Here is a 24,497-nt window from a genome sequence, read left to right on the forward strand (position 1 = left end):
CTTATTTATATAGCTGCCCATCTCACAATCATAATTCTAGGCAGCATGCAACAAAGTTAAAAACAAAATATACAAATTAATATTAACATTATTAATATTAAAAATTATAAAATTATAAAAGGCACAAAACTAAAAACAGAATAAAAAAGAGATTATGCGAAGAGGAGGTGTTAATTACACAGGAGCCATCTCAATATTTCGTCAGTCCCCTATGGTCTCCAGGTCTGCTGACCCAATCAGGTCTTGGGGGATCTTCGGAAAGCTAAAAGGGATGAGGCCAGCCTCACTTTGGAGGGAAGGACGTTCCATAAAGTGGGGGCCACAGCAGAAAAGGCCCACCACCTAGGACCCACCAAATGAAGCTCTCTAGTTGACAGGACCCTCAGCACGCCCTCTCTGCTGGATCTGGTGGGACAGGCAGATGTAATCAGGGAGAGGTAATCCCTCAAATAACCCGGTCCCATGCCATGTACAGCTTTAAAGGTCAAAACCAGCACACTGAATTGGACTTGGAAACAGACTGGTAACCAGTGCAGCTCATGGAGCAGAGGTGTAACATGGGTTCTTCTGGAAACACAACTGCTTGCACCGCTTCATTCTGCACCAGCTAAAGCTTCCGGATACTCTTCAAGGGGAGCCCCATATAGAGCACATTGCAATAGTCCAACTGGAAGGTGACTAGAGCATGAGTGACTGTGAGTAGAGCCCCTCAATCTAGGAACAGGCACAACTGACGTATAACATGAAATTGAGCAAAAGCGCTCCTAGCCATGACTACCACCTGCTCCTCGAACACGAGTTGTGAGTCTAGGAGAATCCCCAGATCGCACACAGGGTCTGTTTGGGGCAGTGCAACCCCACCCAGCAGCAAAGATGGTATAGTCCTAGAACCGGTGGGCCCCAAAACCCAAAGCCACTCAGTCTTGCCAGGGTTCGGTTGAAGCCTGTTGTTCCCCATCCGAATCCTCACAGCCTCCAGGCACCAGGATAAGACACCCACTAAGATGCCCACTTGGTTCACAGGGGGCAAACATGTATAATTGAGTATCATCAGCATACTGGTGATACTTCACCCCATGGCGAAAGATGAGCTCACCCAGTGGCCTCATGTAGATGTTAAATAGGAGCGGAGAGAGCCCTGAACCCTGTGGCATCCCACACAGTAGGGGCCGAGGGCAGGATCTCTTCCCCCTGATCACCACTGACTGGAATCATCACCTAAGAAAGGAGGAAAACCAGCACAACCACCTACCCCTGGTCCTCTGAGTCAATCCAGAAGGATACTATGGTCGATGGTATTGAAAGCCGCCAGGAGGTCAAGTAGGTTAGGGATGGATACACAACCCCCAATCGTGCTGCCCACCCCCCAACCTTTTGAGTCAATCCAGAAGGAAACCACGGTTGATGGTATTGAAAGCTGCCGAGAGATCAAGTAGGGCAAGGATGGATGCACAACCCCATCCTGCCCACACCAGAGATCATCCAAAAGCACGATTAACTGTGAGCGAATTCAAGTGACTTTGTCTGATGAATGCTGAACAGATTCTTCAGCATGCCCCTGCAGGGGATAATCCAGGCCCTCTCTATCCAAGAGGGCACGTGTGACCCAGAACAGGGCTGCAGGATGGCTATCCGCAGATGCAGTAAGGGCAGAGAAGTACTGATGCTTTGCTGCCTTTTTTTTTTTTTTTTTTGTCTGCGCTCAGTCATGGCTGACCCTGCAGTGACTGCTTTTTGGACAAGTCCTTTGCAGTTTTCAAGGCAACTGTTTTCGGAAGTGGTTTGCCAGAGCCTCCTTCCTAGGGCAGAGCCCAGCTGGCGAGCGCAGGAGGCGGGGTTTCCGTTGCTTAGCGCCCTTTTCGGGCGCACACGGTTTTTCGCGCTTACTGGCAACTACTCCCCACTCCTTTTTTTGCAAGGCACCGCGCCAGCATTTTTTCCTCCCACCGGAGTGAGAGTCCCCATTTATCTACTCACGTAAGTTTTCGAACTGTTGGGTTGACAGGAACTGGGGGGAGGAAACAGGAGCTCACCCTGTTTAACGCGAAGGCTGGACTCGAACCGCCGAAGCGTCAGCCATTTCTGGCCGGCAACTTTCGCGTCATTAAGCCGCTGCGCCACCGCGTCCCTTACTGCCTTACTGCTGCCTTACTGCCACAATATAGGCCTTAATAGCAGCTCTAACCCCTGTCCGGTCATGTTTGTCCCCTGTAGAACATCAGTGACACACTAGACTTCTCTCGTTTCAATTCCCTTAGCTCCTCTGTAAACCACAGGGAGTGCTGAGATCCACGAGAGGGGAGAGGTCGCATAGGCACAGTCCGATCCAAGGCCTCAGCCGCCCTCTTATTCCAAGCAGTGATCAAGGCTTCAGATGGACTGGGCAGCAGACCAGCAGGAACAACCCCCAGCTCCCTCTGAAACCCATCAGTGTCCATCAGTTGCCGGGGGCGGACCAATTTAATGGATCCAGTCTCCCTGCAGTGGATGGCAGCACCAGAGAATGACATGGTAATCAGGGTGTGATCTGATCATGACGAGGGACACCAAAAGCCCCCCAATTTCTGATCACATAGCCACTGCTCCGACAGGAACACCAGGTCTGGTGTGTGACTGCTGTCCTGTGTCAGGCTCTGGATGACCTGGGATAGGCCCATGGCCGTCATGGTCGCCATGAACACCTGAGCCGCCTCAGACCCCACTCTCAGGGAAGGCAAATTGAAGTCTAGGGAACTCCACCATCAACCCAGAGATGGAGTCAAGGAACTCAGGCAGTGAGTTTGCTATGCAGTAGAGAGGCTGGTGCAACAGCAACATTCCAAACTGATCTCTAAACCTGAAACGAGACATTTTTAATTCAGAACAGTTTGAATTCAAAAACTTTTGCACATTGTCATTAAAAACTCTTTGGTTTTCAATATTCACATCATACTCGCCTGCTGGAACAAGGTGCTTCAGACTTAAAACCTTTGTTTTTAGAAGGGATCATTAAGACATTGAACTATCATTGAAACATTTAATGCCAGAACAGGTATATCTTCTTGTGTTAACTGGGTCTATTATTTGCAAGCTGCTAAGCATCTTTTTCTGCCTCCTATGTGATAACTAAAGTCCAAAGCCTTTGCTTTTGATGGGACAAGTATCTTTCCTAAAGTTATAGGGTAGTATATTATATAGTATAGGATGTAAGCATAAATGGCACCGTTGTATCTGTGGCTATTTAGAACTAAGTCCTAATGAATTTAATGACCCAGATAAGTACTTATGCAATTGTATTCTCAGTGTGACAGTACCAAAATGACATAGCTTCTATTTTTGTGTATTTGAGCATCACAGTTAAGATACAACGGGGTTCCAATCTTTGCTAGCCCTGTAGAAATTGAAAGTGTGCTGCTATTGTTTAAAGTTATCTTAATTGCCTTGCAGGATGATGATTTCATGCAACGAAAAGAGAAGGCTATAAAAGCTGTTAATGAGATCAGTGTAAGTGTAAACTGCAGTGCACTTTACTTGGAAGATTTTTCAAAAATTTTCAGAATTTAATGTTTGATTTAAATGTGCCATCTTATTTTATTTTCTCTTCTTTTTACAAATGTTTGATTTAAATGTGCCATCTTTTTATTTTATTTTCTCTTCTTTTTTCAAACAGATAGACCCTGTATATAATTTTTTTTTTCTTTTTACTTAGGAAACCTTTTCAGATGAATTATAACTACAGTACTGATATCCATACATTATATTTCTTATTAATGTTATATTTTGTTACAAATTGATTTCCCCCCTTGCAAAGAATATAATGACAGAAATGTTCTTTCCCGTGTCATTAACAGTTACAGAGGATTTGACTGGATTTGTGTATTGTGAATCATAGTGTGGTTTATTGTGGTTGAGCATGGGCCACAACACAGGATGGGATGTAGGATTCCTAGCAGATAGCGTCCCAGCTTCAGCCATCCATGTATTTTACAGCATACAGCTATCAAATTTGTGTTACAAATTTATTGCTTTTCTTTATACGGAGAGTTCTCGGGGACGATAAAAATAAAAGAGAGTTCTCTTTTATTTTTCAGATAGCATTACTAGGTTAATGTTGGATTAATTTTATGTGGCATATAGAATCATGGTATATTGAAATCCCAGTGTAAGTTTTGAATATTAGCAATACATTTGGGTTTTCCTTTTGTCCTTGAAGGAAGTGGTGTCAGTTTCAAATACCACATAAATGTGAATTTAAAGATGCATAATTTGTATGGCTTACACTGCATTTCAGCTGATGTACTGTGGTTTAAAAGAGATTTACCCACTTGTGTATCTGCCAACATTGATCAAAGCATCAGAGAGAGAGGGTAAAAAGCTCTTAGCGTATCTTCCTCTGGCAGAGTCAACGGAGGAGAGAACTCAAGTTGTGGAAACAGTGATCTTATTTGTCATTGTACCTAAGAGAAAGTAAACTGCCTTTGTCACTGTGTCAGAACAAAGGGTGTGAGGACATCAAAGAGAATCCAGACACTGCTATTCTAAAGCAGATCTCCCTAGAAAGGCATTTCTTTTGTTTTCTCCCTTTTTTAAGAAAAATGTAGCACTAAACAAGAATGGGCTTCATTGAAGGGCACGTTTTGAGAATCCACTTGAATTTGCTTATATAACTTTTTTTGTTGCATATTTCTCTTCCTTCCTTCTTTGCTCCCTCCCTGCGATTCCTATGATAGCCTGTTATATTTACCAATTATTTCAAACTAATGCTGATCCCTATCATATTTTCATGGCAGCCTTGCATCCAGTGAAATAAACAGTAGATGGCTAAAAAGATACTGGAATCCTGAATAAATGTGTAATAAAAATGGGCTAGATAGCTCAGACACCATATTTTAGTCAGAATTTATGGAGAAATGTGAAGTATAAAAGTTTCCCTTCTTACAATAATTCCAAGAACCAAATTAGCACACAAAAATGTACAGTACATGGCTTTGCCAGCAAAATTTCATAGATATCTTCGTGTACTTACTAGGAATGGAACTCGATTCAAGGAAGACTTTTATTAGTTTTGTTGACATTTCTTCTTCTATTTGATTTAGCAAAGCCATGTAGATGGAGGAGGTGAGGTGAGGTTTGCTTATTCATATATAAGATTTTCACATAGAAAGCCTGTTCTTGTTACACATTAGTGACAAGAAAGAATTTTCAGAAGTATCTTAAATATTTCCTAGGAATAGAGTCACAGTTGAGGCTTTTTACTTTAATCTGAATCTAAATGGATTATTTGCAGGGTCACACAATGGTCATTCTTTGTTCAGTTCACTTGTTTTACCTTAAATTTAAGTGCATTGCCTTCTTTATAGCTTTTAATAGTTTATTATAGATGAAATGCATGCTTTTCATTTTCCATCTTAATTATGCCAAAATGATCCTTATATATAACTAGCTACAGCAGCCATAATAAAGTGTCTGGTAATTAAGAATAATTATTCATGACTAGAAGTAGAATTAATGATCATTTATCTTCAGTGATTCAAAATTAAGTCTTATTTAAGTATGTAAGGTATTTCTTTTTTAAAAGACCAGCATTTCTCTTATTATTTTCAGGGAAGTTGTAGATTTTAAAGTTGGTATTTGTGCGCCTGTGTGTGTGTTAATTAAAAAAAAACAACCTGCAAGAGATGGCATAACCAAACAATTTGAGTGATATGGAATTCATTGACACTAGCCAATTATATAATACTAAAATAGATTTACCAGCTTCGGTGTTTATAATGTTTAAGGAATCTCATCCAAATCTGTTAGGCAATCTTGGGAATTACTATAATGAACCATAAAAAAAGAAAGAAAGGTTTCTATGATGAAAAATTGTTGAGATTAGATGGCTTTGCATAATTATTGATCGTTTAAACTCTAAAACATGATGGTCATTTCACTTCTTGTTCTTCAGCAGGTCATTGAAGACTGTGTCAATATGAAAAAGAACGTTTATTGTACCTTTGCTGATATGGAGAAAGTGTATAATAAAATGAATAGACTTTAATTATAGAATGTTTTGCACAAGAAGCATTGGTTGCTGAATGAGGTTGAAGATTGATTGCTGAATGAGATAACAGCAATATATAATGGATGTGAAACATACATGAAAATAAATAGAATGCTTAGGAAATTGTCTCACATTTAGCAAGGATTAATAAGCATATCTCCCTGGTTATTTAATGTATTTAAGGATAAATGTATAAGGAATGCTTGTGGTCACAGTAGAGGTATGTTGGCTGAGGACAGGAATGTACATACACTTTTGTATGCAGGTGATGCCATTTTGTTGGCTGAGAACCCAAATGATCTGCAACAAATGTTAACTTATATGATGCATCGATGAGTATGGATCTGAATATTAATGTATCAAAGACCAAGGCAGTTGTGCCCGGAAAAATGAATGGTTGTCAAGTTATACATAAATGGCAAAAAATAAAAAGCATTTGCATTTGTAAATTTTCATAGAATGTTTTCTGAAGATGAGAAAATGGATAGAGAAACTTTTAAGACATGCAAATGCTGGTGGAAGAATATTGGATAGTATGTAGTCTATTTCAAGGAATGATTATTTGTTGAAATAAGCCAAAACAGCTGTTTAGAAGAGTGTGCTTCTGGCCACATTGCTCTATAGAAGTGACAGTTAAGTGTGTCAGGAGAAATATGAAATGGTAAGTGCGTATGATAAAACATGAAGAGAGAGGGTCAGAAATGAATGGGTGCTGAATAAATATGGATTGAATACAAAAATGTATTCAGTATGAAAGAAATATATTGATGTAGTTTAGCCATATAGAGGGAATGAATTGAGTTCAAATCACATAACAAATATATGAAGAGAGAGGAAATAGGTCAAGGGGAAGACTGAGAAAACTGTGGCTGGCCTGGAATTAATGAGATCCTCAAAAAGAATGACAAGAAAAAAACAAAAAGGGGTACATGAAATGGTATATCAATGTGGTGAACATGAGGATAGTTTGCAAGGACAAAAAGTACGGAGAAGTAGAGCGAATGGTGTTGATGTTATAAATTACTGAAATTTAGCTCTATTTCCTTTTCTTGCTTCATGCCTTAATTTCTTTGGCTTACTATTTCTTACTCCCTTTCTGTGCTTTGCATAATTCTGTTTACTCCAAAAGGGAATCGTGTGATGGGTATTTATTGTATTCTAGGAGGTTTACAAGCCGCAGAGGAAATATCAAAGACGAGTAGGAGCAGAAAAGCTATTAGATGAGGAGTCCAAAGTTCATGCTACGCTTCTGGAATATGGCAGGTAAATTAATCTTGGTAAGAGTGATGTCTCTTAAGCTCCGTTCTAGAGAATTTGGTGGTTCCATGGAAACTTATTAAGGATTTCTTTATGACAAAATCATTAAGATAGCCAGCTGTACAATACTAATGACTTCATAGCAGTTGGATGTTTTGAGGATCAGTTTACGTGGGATGGTAGTGAGCCTACAAGGCTTGGCTTTTACTTTGCATGAAGTAACGTATCCTCTAGAACAGGGTTCCTCAACCTTGGCGACTTGAAGATGGGTGGACTTCAACTCCCAGAATTCCCCAGCCAGCATGGTTCCCCAGCATGGCTGGCTAGGGAATTCTGGGAGTTGAAGTCCACCCATCTTCAAGTCGCCAAGGTTGAGGAACCCTGCTCTGGAATACATCCTGGAGTTTCTGTTGCAGCGCAGTGACAATTGTATTGAACTAGATTGCTATGAAATAGTGAATACACTTGGTACCTCTGAAGACTAGCAGTAGACGCAGGTGGTGAAAAGCCTCTTAATACCGCACCCAAGGTGAAAAGTAAAACATTTACATGTAAGATGTATATCAAAACTTTCCTCAGGGATTCCAGCTTGGTACATTCTATATGAAAGGAATGTGCACATTGTAACAAACAGCCGTAAAATTTACTTAGCAAATGTATTTGTGAAACATTATTGAAGTCTCTTGCCAATTTTAGTGTCAGATTTAATGGTTTTTACAGTCTCATTGAGAAACATTTGATAATTTTATCTTCATGGCTTTTCCACTGCAGACTTAGGTATATTTTCAAATCATCTCTCTTTGTTATCCCTCCCCTTAGTTTCACTGACTATTTCTTGTGAGTATTTTTCCTTTGTGTGTTTTGTTCTGGGTTTGCACTTTTCTTATTAATATGTCTGCACTTTTATTATTTAGTAGTGCTATTGGATTAACATTCTTAGTTATTTGAATGTTCAGTGTAAAACTTGGGGGGCTGTTACATAATAAAAATAAAACTCTCTTTAACCCAGCTATATCACATATTCAATGGTGTATTATTACAAAGCCAAAGCAGTCTGATTTCATTATTTAGCTCTGTCATAGTAATTTCTAATTGATTTCACTCTGTTTCCTTCATGCCAAAATATGTATTCAAAAACAAACCAGGATATACAAACTCAAATATTCAGCCCTGCTCAGCTTTATTCCAGATTCACATTTGGGCTGACAGTATCACACCCTTTCTCTTAGCTTGTGTTTTATCCAACACTAACGGTTAATAAAATATGACAGATTGGATTGCTAAGCCTAAATATCAAACGTCCCCTTCTTTTTCCATAAATGAAGGTTGCCCAGACCTTTGGATTATTATTTTCTGGAGCTTTTGTATTCAGCTTCCAGAGGAATACTCATCTTCGTCTTTTGCAGCAAAAATCATACCTTAACTGGTAGTCTTAAAGGATCTCTTAAACAACAAGGACTCTTTGTTCTCCATCCAGGGTTTCAGCCTCAAACCTTTTCCATGCAAACTGGAGATGTCAGGGACTGGACTTTGCATGCTAAGCATGTGTTGCACCACCAAGCTGTGGCCCTTCTCTTGTCTGCTGTGTTTTAAAGCTTTGATAGCTGTTAGGGCCGTCACTGGACCCCACCGTCCTGGACAATTTTCACCCAGACTCTCACCTCCCCTTTTTGGGAAAGGTGGTAGAGAAGTGGTAGTGCTGCAGCTCCAGAGGATCCTAGATGAAACAGATGATCTGGACCCCTTCCAGTCGGGTTTCAGGCCCAGATATGGGATGCTAATGGCATTGGTCATGCTTTTAGATGATCTTTGGCGGGAGCAGGATCTTGGCTCTTCTTGACCTCTCGGTGGCTTTCGGTACCATTAGCTGTGGTATCCTTTTGGGAGTTGGGGGTGGGGGGCACAGTTTTGTGCTGGTTCACCTCCTTCCTCCGAGGCTGGTCCCAGTTGGTGTTGATAGGGAGCGAGGGGTCCAGCCCATGGCCCCTGCTCTGTGAGGTGCTGCAAGACTCAGTGGTCTCTCTGCTCCTTTTTAACATCTACGTGAAGCTGCTAGGTGCTAGATACCACAGGATGAAGTATCATCAGTATGCAGATGATACTCAATTGTATATCTCCATCCCGGGTGAATTAAGTGATGCTGTGGATGTTCTTTCATGGTGCATGGAGGCTGTGGGGTCTGGATGGGGACAACAGACTTCAACTGAACCCTGGTAAGGCGGAGTGGCTGGGGGTTTGGGGCTCTTTTGAACTGGGGCATTACCATATTTGGTCATGGATGGGGCTGCACTGCCCAGACAGACCCAGTGCATAATCTGGGGGATCTCCTGGACTCACAATTCCTGCTTGAGGAGCAGGTGGCAGTTGTGCCTAGGAGGGACTTTGCTCAGCTCTGTGTTGTGCGCCAGTTGTGTTCTTTCCTAGATCAGGAAGCCCTTCTCTCAGTCACTCATGCACTGATCATCTCCCATATAGACTATTGCAACACGCTCTACATGGGGTTGCCCTTGAAAAGTATCTGGAAGCTGTAGCTGGTGCAGTTATGGTGCCTCTAGGGCTGCACATGTAACACTTCTGCTGTGTGAGCTGCATTGGGTGCCGGTTTGTTTCCGGGTCCAATTCAAGGTGTTGGTTATGACCTTTAAAACCCTTCATGGCATGGGCCCACGTTACCTGAGGAACCATCTCATCCCAGTTACCTCGACCCATCCCACCTGGTCCGGCAGGAAGGGCATGCTACGAATTTTGAAATTCTTTAGCTGGTGGGTTCTAGGAGGAGACCCTTTTCTGCCATTGCTCCCGCCCTGTGGAAATCTTGCCCCCTGAGGTGAGATTAGCTCCTGCTCTTTTGGCCTTCCAGAATAGTGTTAAGACCTGGCTCTGCCAACTAGCATGGGGATCTCATGGAGGTTCACAACACTGGAGGCGGTTGGTGGCTTAAAGACATTCTCTCTGCCTTTTAACTTTGCATGTTTTTGTACAGATTTTTATTGTTTTTTATCACTTTTTTACTTGTAAGCCACCTAGAATCACTTGTACAGTGAGATAGACAGTGTATAAATTTGGTTAAGTAAATGAATAAGGTTGTGTTAAAGCTCCCCCAAACTGCCAAAAAAGAACTGAAAAAAACCTGCTTATTTCAGCGATGATGCCACATCACTAGATTACCTCCTGTAGTCCTTTGAAAGGGTAAGAGGCTGAATTGTATTCCCCAGCTGCTCAAACATTTTACATTGCGGTTTTACAGTGAATCACACCATCATCTTGGCTTGTTGATGCACTGTTATAGAGCTTTCCAATGTTGATGAAAGTTCAATTATTATGGAGAAGATGCTTGTTCACTACCTCATTTTGAACTCACAACTAACCTAGAGCCATCACTGTGCTGAGAGCTGCTTATGCATGGTCAAAGTGACATCTTTCATTAAACTAAAGTGAAGCTACGAAAATCTTTTTGTTTTCTCTGTTTACATATTATAGGAGGTATGGGTTCAGCAAGCAAGGAAAAATGGAGAAGGTAAGATTGTTTCTTCCTTGAAAAACATGCCTTGGGCACTCCTCAACTGGACTTTTGTAATGTGTTCTACATGGGGTTTTCCATAAAGAGCATTCAGAAACTGCAACTGGTCCCAAATGTAGCACCTTGATTTCACCACTTGCTCATGCAACGCCACTACAAGGGCTGCACTAGTTGTTAGTTAACCTCTGGTTGCAATTAAAGTGCTGTTTGTCATCTTTAAAGCCTTGGATGGCTTAGTATCTGAATATCTGCAGGACTGCATTGTCCCAAAAAGTATCTGCCCACCTAATAAGATTAAATAGGCTACAGTAGGTTTCATCCTGTGTCCTTTCATTCAGGGATTGCCATTTTCAGAGATCGTGGAGATGAGTTTTCTCAATTATTGCCCCATTTCTATGGAAAAACATTCCCCTGGATATCCAAATGGAACCTTCCCCCCTGGTTGTTAAGAAGTTTGTCAAAACTATTACTACATCAAGCCTTGGGGGCCCTAGTTCCTCTGGATGCTGAATAGGTCCTAGTATTCCTCTGTGTACTTTCCTTGGCTCCCATAAAGGTCTATGTCACATTTAACCTTTGCAAAAGAAAATCATTAAAAATAGGAAGCTGGCTTGCAGGAAAAAAAAAACATTACATCCATCTCAGGCATTCTGCTTCTTTCCAAAAATGTTCCAAAGAGGTCCCACAAAGTTTCTAGAAAGTAAAATGGTTTGTCGGGAAGTATGTCCACTTGTCCAAAAGAAGAACAAAGGTAAGCAGGGGCAGTAATTAATTAGTATCCTGGGGGAGTGCTACTGAGGGCAGCAGGTTGTATTTTGTTCAAACAGTACTTTGTAATTGATTGTTTCAGGGGTAGCCGTTTTGTGAATGAACAGATTCCCCCTAGCAGCCATTGTACGGAAGTGCTTGTAATACACGTTCAACATTCCAAATCTATCCAGCAGCCCCAAAAGATTGGCTAACCCCAGGATACATTGAAGTGGATAGGAAATTAGTGTGCTTGCAAGCCTCCCATCAGCATCCCAACTTCCCCAGATTGGAAGGGAGGTTGGCAGAAGAATTCCATTTAACCTTACTTATAAGTGAGCAAAAGCCTCTGAGCCCATGAAAATCCTGCTTGTTCTGGATTTCTCTTAAGGTAGATGTCAAATGTTTGGAAGGAGAACCTGTTGCAGGTTTTTCCATTCAATCTAGGATTGCTAGGGGTATTGGGAAAGACAAACGTGTGCTTCATTCTTTTAATTGTTCTAGATACCTTACTTAGGAATAGCACATAGTGCAGGAAAGAATAGGCTGGGTTTAAACATCCTACAAAGCCATAACATTGTGCGCTTACTTCTTGGTGTGCTAGGTAAAGCCAGCCATTGTGGTTTGTTAACTATGTCTTTGGGTGTTCACACCCATCCAGTTGTGGTTGACTCAGCAAACCATGAATTAGCGTTGTGTGTGAACCAAACTGTGCTTGGTTAGATCCAGCCTTATATCTTTAATATATTTAGACATGGTTGTAGTTTATTCGTCCTGCGATTCCATCAGTTTTTAATCTTAATCTTACAAGCGACTTTTCCTTTGCAATAGCCTGAAGACAAGAAGGTTGTACTGCCAGCTGGGCTTGCATCATCAGGAAAAACAGATGTTTATACTGAGGATGACCTTCAAGCTGCTGAAGAGGTGCCCATCATTGATATTCCTTGACTAAAATCCTTGGGGTCATGTTCAGAAACTAACTTTCTAATGTTGCCCCCCTCTTTTTTTAAATCAGCTTCGTATCAAAGCATTGATGACTGAGATGGCTGCCATGGGAACAGAAGAGGTAAATTAGTTCTGTACTTAGTGTCTAAGAATGAAGTTAATTATCTGCTTTTAATGTTTGTTATTTGGTTACATTTGGCAATTTAAGTGAAAATATTTCTGAAAATAGATGTACCAAATTTCTTATTTGAAAGGTTCTGTCTTTGGTGAGTTGAAATAAGCAAAGAACTGTGACTGTTTAGAAAAAGATAATATGCGCTTACCATTTTCTAGTTGGATTTTGCATCTAATAAACCAGTTTGATGGCATCAGTTCATAAACAGCATACTTGCATTCCTGCCGTTTCCCACTATATTTGCAGTTTGATTGAAAAACTATCACAATACTTGAATAGAGTTAACTGGGTGGGACAAGCTGAGCCATTAAGCTCAGCTTAATGTAAATTGATACAGTACAAGGAAAAAACTAGCAAGCCCAAAGAATCGTCTTTCTCATCAGAGGTTTATTCTCTGTCAGCTGTTTGCATGGCTTGTAAAGGCACAGTGGTATTCATTTAAAAAAAATAAAAGCAAAGATAGTATTAGTACCCAGAAGTCCTCTTGGTCATCCAAGGGTTTCAATATTATTGTTAATTTTTATTGGCTCACTTGCCAAAAAGGCTCCTTAAGAAGCATATGCACAGTTATGAAAATGAGACAGTCACTGCCCATGTGGTAAGCTTGCAATCGAACAGATATGATTCAGAAAGGAAGAAAAGAGATGGGAAGGGAAGAGGGAAAAAAGCAAACTGGGACATCTGTGGAAATAATTAAGTTCTTGAAACAATTTGCATTGTGTCACTGATTTTCATGGAGGTATGCATTTGTATGCTTTAAAAAAACTTGAGCTATGTTTTCAGGGCAGATTAACTGCAAGCACCGTAGGCCAGATAGTTGGACTTCAGTCTGATGAGATCAAGCAGATTGTATCAGAATATGCTGAAAAGGTAGGATATTGTTTTTAAACAAACCTTGATTTGGGGCTGTTTTGTTTCCAACTTCCAATGTTTCAACGTTTTTTAAAAATAAACTTCTGTCCATCAGAATAATAATGATGGTAAGAAGTGTGTCTTCTTGATTCTGGGTTGGGTCCAGACTGCATCATTTGCAGAGATAAATATTTTTTCCATCCACAGGAGGAGTAATGGGAAGGTAATTTTATGGATTTATCCTTCACCCTGCAGCCCAAAACACTAACTGTCCTCTTCCATAGGACTAGGGAAAGTGACTTTCCAGTCTGGATCTGACATAATGTGTATCTATGTAATAAGTAGGTAAAAGGTATACTTGACATTCTAGAAAAGGAACTTATCTTGTTGCAAATCCTGAGCTAGACTAGATTAAGATAATTTTAAATTAGAGTTTTGCTTGAAAGGTAGCTTTTTGCTAAAGGAATTGTACAAAGGAGAAATATAATACATAATGTGAAAACCAACAGATACCTTGTTATTCATGGGGGGTTCCATTCCAACCTACAACCATGGGTGACAAAATTATAGACAAGACTTTGAAAAAAAACGTATTTTTCAATATGCAAAAACTGCCATTTTGCACATGCATAAAGTAACAACAACAAAGACCATAGATAGGTATGTGAACCATTACCCAGATCCAAAGGTCTGGTCTCTTTTAGGAGAAATTGCTAAAAACGTGAAATCTTAAGTAATGGAACTGCAGATAACAAGGACTACCTGTATATTATATATCTGTGTGTTTGTGTGTGTGTTTATGTATATGTGCATGTACGAGAGCATGTGTGTGTGTGTGTATGTATAGCCTACGTTTCCTCTTGATGAAGAACTTTGTGCTTCAGAGGAGACCCAGTTCTTTTTGTCAGGCAAAGAGATGATGAGATTTGCCTTGACAAAGCACTTTCATTGACCTGAAATCTCCCTGTTTGCCTTCCTGCCTCCTCATAGCCTCTTCTGTCACTTAGAAATCCAGAAGAAGTATCTATAAAAATGCATATATATATAAGCCACTTTGGATGGTGGCAAGTTAAGGAGAGAAGAGCAGAGCCTTGGAACATCTTTTTAGCTCTCAAAAGCCAGAGAAGACTACTCATGAATGCCTTCTGGCTTTTGCATGGGTTGAAGGAGTCTGAGGAGAGGCTGCCAAGCAATTTTCTTTCCTTTTAGAAGTAAGGGGGGCATGCTTCTTTATGAAGCAACCACAAGGATTTGTTTTGCTCAAACTTTCTTTGAAACAAAGTACCCCTCCAAGAGTTGCACAGGCTTATACACGCATATGCATAACTACATATATTATACATACATATATATATATATATATATATATATATATATATATATATATGTCGTGCCTTTTAATATGTATTACAACATGTTTAATAACCATAGAAAGAGATTTCCAAAAATGCAAACTCATGTCACAAACACTCCAAAATTTCAATAAATCTGTCTCAGCAAATGAAGAAAAGTGACAGCTGAGCTAGTTAGTAAAGCTCAAAAGTAGCTTCAAGAACCTGCGGCATCGCTACCACTCTTCCTCCCCACACCCTTGCCAAAACCAGGAGTGTTATTGTCAATTGCCATGTGAGTGCAATCCCTGAGCAGAGAAGGCTCCAGCTGTCAGTTTTAAATGAACTCAGAATGAATAATGTATTGGCAATTCTTCACATTGCCTAGAAGCCAGGTCAGTGGGGTTTTTTTTATCCTGAAATGCAAGACGTAAATAATTGTAATAAATAAAATAAAAGGAAGCTTGCAAAATAAAGAGAAGCAGCTGGAGAGACGCTTGAGAGAACATCCTGATAATTTTAGAGGTACACTTTTCATTGCCACCTTTGTTGATTACAGGCTTGATTGGATCAGGCCAATTCCTAGGTTGATTTGAACACTCATTGGTTTGAATAAAAATGACCAACTATGTTTGACTCATTTTTGAAGAGTGGGAACATTTAGAGAAAATAAACATATTCAAAGAGCCACTGTGCTTTATTTGTCTGCATCTCTACATGCTCTGCTTCATTTTAACAACGTTAGCTAACAGGTCCATAGACTATTTATTATAACTGCAGAAATAATCAAGACAGGGAGAGCATGCAAAGCATGGCTTTTCATTTTTTTTCCCCCCAGCTCCTTTACCAGCAGTGGCACTCCGTATTTTATCTGTTGCAATGGAATAAGGCATTGTGTCTTTGTGTGTGTACTTGCCTTTTCACCCCAGGACTAATCAGGGTCTCTGCATATGTATGGCCTGTGTGTGTGTGAGGATCTAATCAGGGTTAAATACATATGAGATGCTTCTGTGTTTCTGTGTTTTTCTGGTCTCCCCATGTATGTCTATGTGCATTTGCACTGTGCAATGAGAACAGTGGGACTGTTCCAGTCTGGCTGTGGGAGGGAGGGACTTAGAATGGAGGTAGCAGCAGCATTCTGAACTGCTGGCCAGCTCTCTCTCCCATAAGGATATATTGGGGAAATTTGATCTTCTGGATTTTTTTTTTCTGCCGTCCTTGGCTAGATCTGGCCTATTTTTAAAGTCAGTGTTTCTTTGGCTGGCTTCTGCCCCACACCAAATTTGAACCCGTTCTATTTTGTTTTCAGAAAATTATACCACCGATTCACAGGTAGAGTCCCAAAACCAATTACATAATTTATTGCCAACGTTTTGTTGGGTTGGAAAGAATAAAGACAGAACGAAGCAGTAGTAACAAGAGTAATGGATTAAAATTCTAGTGAAATTGGACCACATGTCCTGGTCCTGATTCCTGTCCATGCTTACTGGCAGCCAACCCTCTTGATTTTAGTAGGAATTAAGTCCTAAGGAAGGGTATTTATGACTATAGCCCTATCTTTCTGCAGGTTTCCTGAGAAACAAGACCTGGTCAAGATAAGGATTGCAACTACAATTATTAAATAATGCAACACATGCTTGTTAGAACAGCTACTGTATCAAACAATATTTATATTTTATGATGCAAAACTATCCTAACAGAAATTGCTGTAGGGCTTTTCCTTTTGAGGGAGACTCATTTTGTAACTTATAACTACATGTTTCAGGCTAGTGGGCTCCCCATACCCATCCGTGTCCATATTTCTTCTTAACTTTAAGGAATGTATAGAAAGTGAGTCTATGGAACCTGTCTTGGACCATTTCCATCCTCCTCCTGGGTGGAATTCTTCTGGCCCTTCCGTGTTTGCCACACGAGCACGGGCAGCTCTTCTTGCTAGAGGCTACCTGCCATTTTATAGAACCGCCCTGTGTAAAATTCAGCCAGCAAACTGTACTTGGGAAGCTAGCAAAACCCTGAATGATAACTTGTGTCTCTGTTTTTTTACCTCTCTTCTCTACCTTACCCCCAGCTATCGGAACTTTCTTCAGAAGAACGCCCAGAGAGACTTGGAGCTGCCCAGCAGCATAAAAGGAAGACGGCTTCCTTGAAAAAACAGATCTTACAGAAAACCAAACAGCTGGATGAGGTGTATTTGACAAGGCTCTTAAATATCTTTCATGAATCTAGACCTATGGCAGAATTTGACTTACAATGTTGGAATTAACTTCAGTGTGTTAAGAGAGGAGAAATCCGAATCAAAATAAGCATGGGCAAACCCTTATTTAATGACTGCTACAGGCACTACCTTACTATCTGACAGCAACTGAGAATTAAAGCATCCCCAAGTTGGGTTGATTCTCAGATAGCAGCAGCATTCTGCTTCTGATAGTTTGAATGTAAATTATTGTTGATTTAACAGTGCATGGAATTGGCTAGTTTATGCAAATTCTCTCAAAGGAGTTATTATTTTTTTCCTCCAGAGCAAGGAGGATCTCTTGTGATAGCTCACTACCATTCCTTTAAAATATAAAACTGACTTGGTCAATACTAAAAAGATTGTCATACCATAATTTTGTAATGTTACACTTTTACTATTCATCTGTTCCGTCCCAGTGCCCCCCCTTTTTTGGGGGGGGCTTCTGCTTTCATATAGCACAGGAGAACCCATTGACTTGAGTCAGGTCCATCTCCCTCGTATGATTCTGTTTCTTGATTTTTACTCCATTCTACAGCATCTGCTGCGCTGCAGAGGTGGAATTTCAAACAATGCAGTAGTAAGAAGGCAGAATAATGCATTGTAAAAAGAAAAAGATGGAAGATGCCATTGTAGAAGCAAGAAGACAGAATCTCATATTTTTAAATCTTGATTCAGAAGCATTCAAGGATTTTGAGAAATGAATATGAGAAATGGGCCCTAAAGCCTTTGCATAAATCAGGAGGATGTTATTATGTTTTATTATTGTGACCAACCAGTGTTTCCATACAGTATCTTTTCCGATGTACTTTTTTTCAGAATGGTTATTCAAGTAATAAGAGAGGAAAATCATTTTATCTATTATAAAAACTCTCACTTTTTAAAAAAATTGGATCCTCTGACTTGGAACTTTATGCAAATTCTGGTTGGATTTTTTATATTCTCTTGACAATTTTGTTACCATAGACTGCTTGAGTTTTTAATCTACTTTTTATGTAGATTGACTGACTCACATGGATGACGAATGATCAATGGTTATGTATGTCAATACAAGATTCTGACTGAATAATCCTAGTAGGGTGCAAAGATAAGAGAAAACGTCAAAAATTATTGCAACTCAGTTCTCATATAATCACACACACACCACTTCCCTGAACTATTACTGTTTTGGGCTTAAGTCTTCACTTACCAAATTTGTGATCAGTTAATTTCCTTTCCGTCTTTTCTTCTCTGATAATAGTTGCAGGCTAAAAGTGCTGACTTACAGGCAGAATGTGATGAGGCTAAAAAGACACTAAATGAGGTAAACTTTTTTTTTCTCTCCATCTCTTCTTCCTGCTGTCCTTTCTCAGATCTGCCCCTAAGAATGGCAGAAGATTCATTCACTGTTTTTAGCTTTGTTGTACGCTGCCCAGAGTTGCCTGCGGTGAGATGGGCAACTATATAAATTCATTTAATACATAATAAATAAATAAAATGAATGGAGCCATTTAAAATTGTGTGCATGCACATAAGCAAATCAAAGGAGTAAGATACAGCTTGTAACAGTACAGGTTTTATTGTTGCTTTTTAGCGAAATGCTAAAATCTTTCCGCTGGGTAGCTATGCCAGTTATCCAAATGCATTGCATTGCTTCCCTAAAATGCTATTGTTGCCAATTCTTCCACCCCACCAAGACTGTTGGTTTTACAATCTTGATGAGCACATTGTTAATAATAATAATAGTACTAATAATGATAATACATTAATAATAATAATTTAAATTTATATGCCGCCCTTCTCTCTGCAACTCTGTTGAAGTTCATAGGGAACTTTTGCCTTTCTTCAGTTCTAAGAACATGTCACTCCAAGCCATGTTTGGTCTGACATCCAAGTAATTACTTTGGGTTTACTCTAAGGAATGGTAACCTAATCTTTTACCTGCATATAATTGGGTACATATATGCCCAATTATGGACAAAACAAATCAGGGGATGAATTCAAGTTATGTTTTGTGATTGGCATTGGATGTCTTAGTGCATCTGATCAGCGCTATGTCGAAGCTAGTGGAGAAATTGTAGCAGAAGTTCTAAGCCTTCAGTCACCGTTGGGGACGTTGAATGGATTAGTGCAGTCAGCATACTTCACTTCATATTTAAATATAGAACGTTTTCTGCAGAAATAAGTGTTCTGTCTGCTTCATGTTTCTTACTTTCTAGATTTCAAAGTATCCAAACAGTGCAATACAGCAATTGTGGTCCAACAAGAAAATTATGCTGAATGTGTTTGAGATAATACGTTCAGTCCTGTGATCTGCTACCACCGCCTGTTTGGGAAAAGCAATTATGCTTTTAGAAATCATGCCAGCTGTACAATGAAAGGGTTGCCAGATGTTGCCAAGAGTTCTTAACAGAGACAGATAAAATCTTAGAGGATGTTTCTCGCTGATTAGATTAATTTCTTTTAACCATCTTTTGATCCACTAACTGTATTCCTTAGGTTAAATCGTATAGTGAAAAATTGGACAAGGAACTGGCAGCTTTGGAAGTGGTGGAATCCCAAGCAGATACAAAGTACGTGCTACATCCATTCCCATTCTGCTTTATCCCTTTCTTATGGCATATCTTATTGTTTAAACATCTTTTATTTTTCGATAAAATACTTTATTGTAAATACCACCTTATATCCAGCAAGTATAACATTTAGTATTATTCATTTACCCATGGATTTTTTTGTGTGTGTGCAAAGCTAGGAAGACTAAAAATATTTGTTTTCTATTTGGCTCAAAGTTTTGTTTTAACTATGTATACTATACAATTTTTGAAAGCAGCTTGCAAACACAGTGAATGAGAGAGCAAGATGTTACCTCCCAAAATTATAGGCCTTGGTTCACAGCCTCTGTTCTTCATTATTTAGTATATTGATCAGCATATTTGGAAGGGTAGATGAGCAGTTTTAAATATCAGCAAAGATAAGTGCAGCAAGCGTTAGCATTTAGAAAGAATCAGAATGTTTTGCAATAGCTAGATAGAGAATACTGATGACTTATTTATTTTTAAAGCGTTATTGCCTTAAACCACTCATTTGTTTTTCTTTATGGAATTAAATGGATTACAATCTAATTCTAATTTACCAGGAGTTATGGCATTAGTTTTGCTAGAGCATACATGAGTTTAAACATCTTTTTGAAGTAGGGCTCTATATATGTATTTTTAAGAACTTGGGAGTAACATTTGGTAATTTTGTAAGTGTTCAGAAGATTATTTTGGTTTAATAATCATAAATATTAAGACTGGTGAATTGATTTAGAGAATCTATGTGTACACATATACACACATACACACACACCTACATGTTGCCCTTGTTGGACCTCTTCCTACCTTGGCATGGTGAGCCTAGGAAAAGATGTGGCTCCTTTAAGGTATTACCATCAGGTGCACTGTGTCCACCCATGCATGTTCCTAATCACCTTCTTCCTCTTTAACTTTGGAATGCTGCACTTTCTTAATCAGAATAACCTTTTAAGGTAGATAATAGTCACTAGTGTTTTTATTCTTGATGGGAAGACTTACAGCATGATTTTAGGGTGCCTTCCAAAGGTTGCAGGATATTTTTGAAGCTCTCTCCCTGTGTTCAGAAAGAAAGGTCTTCTCTTAAAAAGGGTGATCTAATGTTACCAGTCTGTGGCTTCAGAAAGATCACAGCCACATTTTCTTGATCTCTAAGAAGATAAAAAGGAAACTTGCTACAAGTGTGCCAAGAGAAGCTATGTATTCACAGTGCACAGGTACAAAGTGGAAAGAAGAAAAGCAGCAGCTTTTTCCACCTGTCAGTTTGCTGGTGGAACCCAGGGAAAGGCAGTTCCTCTCTCTTTGTCTCTCTCTCCCTCTGCTGTAGAGATGTCCATATGGAGTTCAAGCACCCAGATACATGTGGGCAGAATTATAGCTTAGATATCTTGATCTTTGGCCAACAGTCATTTGAATTCAGTTTTCCCAAAATGGTCAAATCATGTCAAAACATATTAGGGACCAAAACGTTTTACAAATGTTCCCGCTGAAACTTTTGATTCCTATTTTTACTGTGTACTTTTTAAAAGAATACCATCAACATGATCCAAGTACATTTAAGTTTCATTTACTTCAATGGAAATGTTAAGCATGTTCCTTTGAAACTGGTCCATTTTAGGAACTTCTGTCTGAACCTTACCTATTAGATCCTCTTATATAAATACTGTATGTTCAAATTGAAGTTCCTGTTCTATGTCCTTTTTTTTCAAAATTAACATTTTAGAAATACTATATATAGGATGAAATGTAACTAGTAACTTAGATGGTTGTTTTTCACGAAGTTGCATTTTATTAAGCCCATTTGCCATCTCTCATTCTGTGGCATCATCTAGATTTTTTTCAGATAATTGGAAAAAAAGATTTTCCTTTCACCTAATGCTTATATTTCTTTAGAATAAATGTTCTAAATCCTCAGGAATAATTCATACATATTACTATCATAGTGTCTTGCAGAAGCTTCGGGCACTGGTGGCAATGAATGAGAATCTTAAAAGTCAAGAACAAGAATTTAGAACACATTGCAGGGTAAGTGTGAGAAAGTTATTCCAAGCTGGGTCTGTACAGAGCATCTTTCAAGGATCTAGATATTCTCTTGTCATTGTTTATGTAATGCTATATGGGCAGCTCTTTCAAGATACATCACATATATTCACTTTGCAGTCGTGGATAGCAAAATAATTGCTTACATGTGATCAAACTATGCTGCATATGTAGGATAGGCAGGAATGAGCAGATCGTAAATTTGCCTAGATTGACAAAGGGTTTGGAATCCTGATTGTTTCACAGTAATAGCAGCAAACTGATTTTTCTTACCTAAATTAAGCTACTGGAATTAAGAAAGTTGTGGACCTTTTGTTTGAAAAGACAGCTCTGGGACTGGAAATTATTTGGGTACCATATTCTTTAGGTCAGCCTTATTTCCATCAAATTGTAGATTGTGGGTCTTAGGATTCCAATAAATAGCAAAGTTGAGCTAAATAACTTGCCTCGGCACTTGCTAATTTTGGATTAGCCAAGATAAACATTGGTTAAATATCAGTATGAATGTCACATAGTTACTGTTCTAGGGGTCCCCTGTCCAGTTCCTCTGTACATCTTCAGGTACATCTGATAAATACAGACTTCGTTGGATTGACTTGTGCTAAATCATAACATTGTTTTGAGTACCTAAGCAGATATATATTTTCTAACTCCCAGAATTCTCAACTGGCCTGGCCATTGCTAAGAATTCTGGGACCTGAAGTCCACACTTGAGAGGCCACCCAGGTTGGGGAATGTTGATTTACAACTTCTGGTTGCATTACTAGGCTAAATGGACTATTAATTTAACGTGGTATAACATTGCTTCCTATGTTACCATATCTGTAGTTCCAGGCAGCCTAGGAACTCATTAATTAGGGAGTGATTGATGTTTGCATGAGTTTTTAATGTTATGTGGAGGCTGAAACAGGACTTTGCTAAGGGAAATTTTGAGCAGTATTTTTTGCTGTGCTGATGGCATGCATTTTATTCTGAAAAGGTATCAGGATAAATGTAGGAAGCAAGAGAAGAGAAATGAAATGTTCCTATGAATTTTCAACTCCAGTATCTTCATACCTGTATGGATAACAGTTATAGACTGCTGTAGAATTGTTTTTATTGAACTCATCAGGTATCCTAAATGTGGTGTCTTCAAAATCTCCTTTGATTTTTTGTATTATGCAGATAGATTTTTCAACCATTTTTTCCTGTAATCTTGATGGTGGTTGCATTTTTAATCCATGTAGGTATACTGACATTTTCAAACTAGGATACTTCTTTTATTTTCCTTTTCTAGTACAAGAAATACGAGAGAGAGAGTGCGCGTTTCTCTCCCCTGGCCCCCCAAAAAACCTTGCAAATGTTGACACTAGAGCATGCTATTTATCAGAAAAAGAAGTTTCATCTTAAATCACAGTGGTCTAATTTTATTTTGTTGTCAGTCCATGTGTGTCTTCACCTTCTTCGAACACATAATATGTAGCAGATATAGTTCTTGGCTGCTTTTTTTTCATAAAGAGTGCAGTGTTTGCTAATGGGAAGGAACTATTTCTATTTTTCTTATTCTTTAAGGAAGAGATGGCACGCCTCCAACAAAACATTGAAAGTTTGAGAGTGGATGCAGCTGAAAATGGAGAGGAAAAGGTAAACAGCAAGTATTGGGGCTTTCTGTACTTTTCTTCCTTGATTAAGGAGCTTGAATGAGAAAACACTTGAAATCTTCTGCTAGTTCTGGTTAGAAACTGACAGTATTTTTCTTGCCACTCTCTAGCTGGCAGGCCCTAGATATATATGACACCATTTACCTATAGTCACTTTCAAATTAATACACTTCTTGTTTTAATTCCTGTCCTGTCTCATCCATATTGAAAGCAGTTTCTTATTCAAAACTTGGTAGTAGAATACATAGTAGATAATGCTTAGATGGCACATAGTTGTTTTCTTTTTAATACTGTGTATCTAATATTGCTTTATTGAAGGGATCACAAAATGTTTTAGATGGTGATTGTGTGATTTCATGCGATGTGGCTGAACCAAAATACATATTTCTGCAAAAATAAGATTTTAAAATTATGTAAAATGTATGTAAAATTAAATCAAAATTTAATTAATTGTGCAAAAAATTATATGTGTGTATATTTATATTTATATTTATATTTATATTTACTTTGCTGGTCAGTGAATGCCACTTAGTGGAGTTATGGACACATTATTTCATAAATATTGTCTGCTTCCCTCCTCCCCATTATTTATTGGAACTACAAAATCACATTAATATTAAAATGTACTTAACATTAAAGTATTTTTAAAAAATCAATAAAAGTATTAAAAGTCAAACAGCATATATAAATGTACAAGAAAATAATAACGTATTATCAGCAAATTAAAAACAACAGTTTAAAGAATGAATGAACTGTTGTCACTCTGAAAGAGAGTCTCTTTTAAAGCAAGCTGAGTCTGAAATACTGCAGTCCGTTCATGGATATCCCAGGATGAAATGAATGGAGAGAAAACATTTCAAGAAGTTGAAATACTAAGAATTAATCAAATCTATACTAGCTGGTCTAAATAGTGGGCAGAGAGCAGCAAAGCCTGGAAAATTCAAACTCTGAGCAATGAATCAGGAGCAGGGATGTTTCCCTCTCTTTCAGGTGAGCTTCTAAAAGGGGGAAGAGTGACGGGTTTCATTGTGCCTTTGTTCTTATGCCTTCCATCATGGGGAAACATCTGGCTTTCTAGTCTGGCTCCTGTCAAGTAAGAAAAATGCCACAACCTGAAGAAGGGTTGCAGAATCAGAAGGTATTAGCCTTCTAGGCAAAGGCGAAGCTAGGTATGAATTAGGACTTA

At 39.0% G+C, this 24,497-nt stretch overlaps 1 protein-coding gene across 4 annotated transcripts in view; it reads left to right on the forward strand.

The window, feature by feature from the left end:
* Positions 1-24,497, forward strand: part of CCDC93 (CCC complex scaffolding subunit CCDC93) — a 46,166-nt gene that overhangs the window by 5,951 nt on the left and 15,718 nt on the right. For 3 of the 4 annotated variants that reach the window (XM_025174957.2, XM_088146482.1, XM_025174965.2), the window contains 12 exons: positions 3,427-3,483; positions 7,185-7,285; positions 8,099-8,116; positions 10,760-10,796; positions 12,378-12,470; positions 12,562-12,612; positions 13,450-13,536; positions 16,918-17,034; positions 18,323-18,385; positions 19,561-19,634; positions 21,575-21,656; positions 23,223-23,294. In XM_025174957.2, the coding sequence (XP_025030725.2) occupies positions 3,427-3,483; positions 7,185-7,285; positions 8,099-8,116; positions 10,760-10,796; positions 12,378-12,470; positions 12,562-12,612; positions 13,450-13,536; positions 16,918-17,034; positions 18,323-18,385; positions 19,561-19,634; positions 21,575-21,656; positions 23,223-23,294 (852 nt within the window). The remainder of the gene's footprint in view (positions 1-3,426; positions 3,484-7,184; positions 7,286-8,098; positions 8,117-10,759; positions 10,797-12,377; positions 12,471-12,561; positions 12,613-13,449; positions 13,537-16,917; positions 17,035-18,322; positions 18,386-19,560; positions 19,635-21,574; positions 21,657-23,222; positions 23,295-24,497) is intronic. The other variant, XM_007421895.3, reaches the window with a different exon arrangement.

The sequence above is a fragment of the Python bivittatus genome, unplaced genomic scaffold (assembly GCF_059951505.1).
Source record: "Python bivittatus isolate LINGU-HERP-01145 unplaced genomic scaffold, Pbiv_v1 ctg000480_np1212, whole genome shotgun sequence".
NCBI classification, from domain to species: Eukaryota; Metazoa; Chordata; class Lepidosauria; order Squamata; family Pythonidae; genus Python; species Python bivittatus.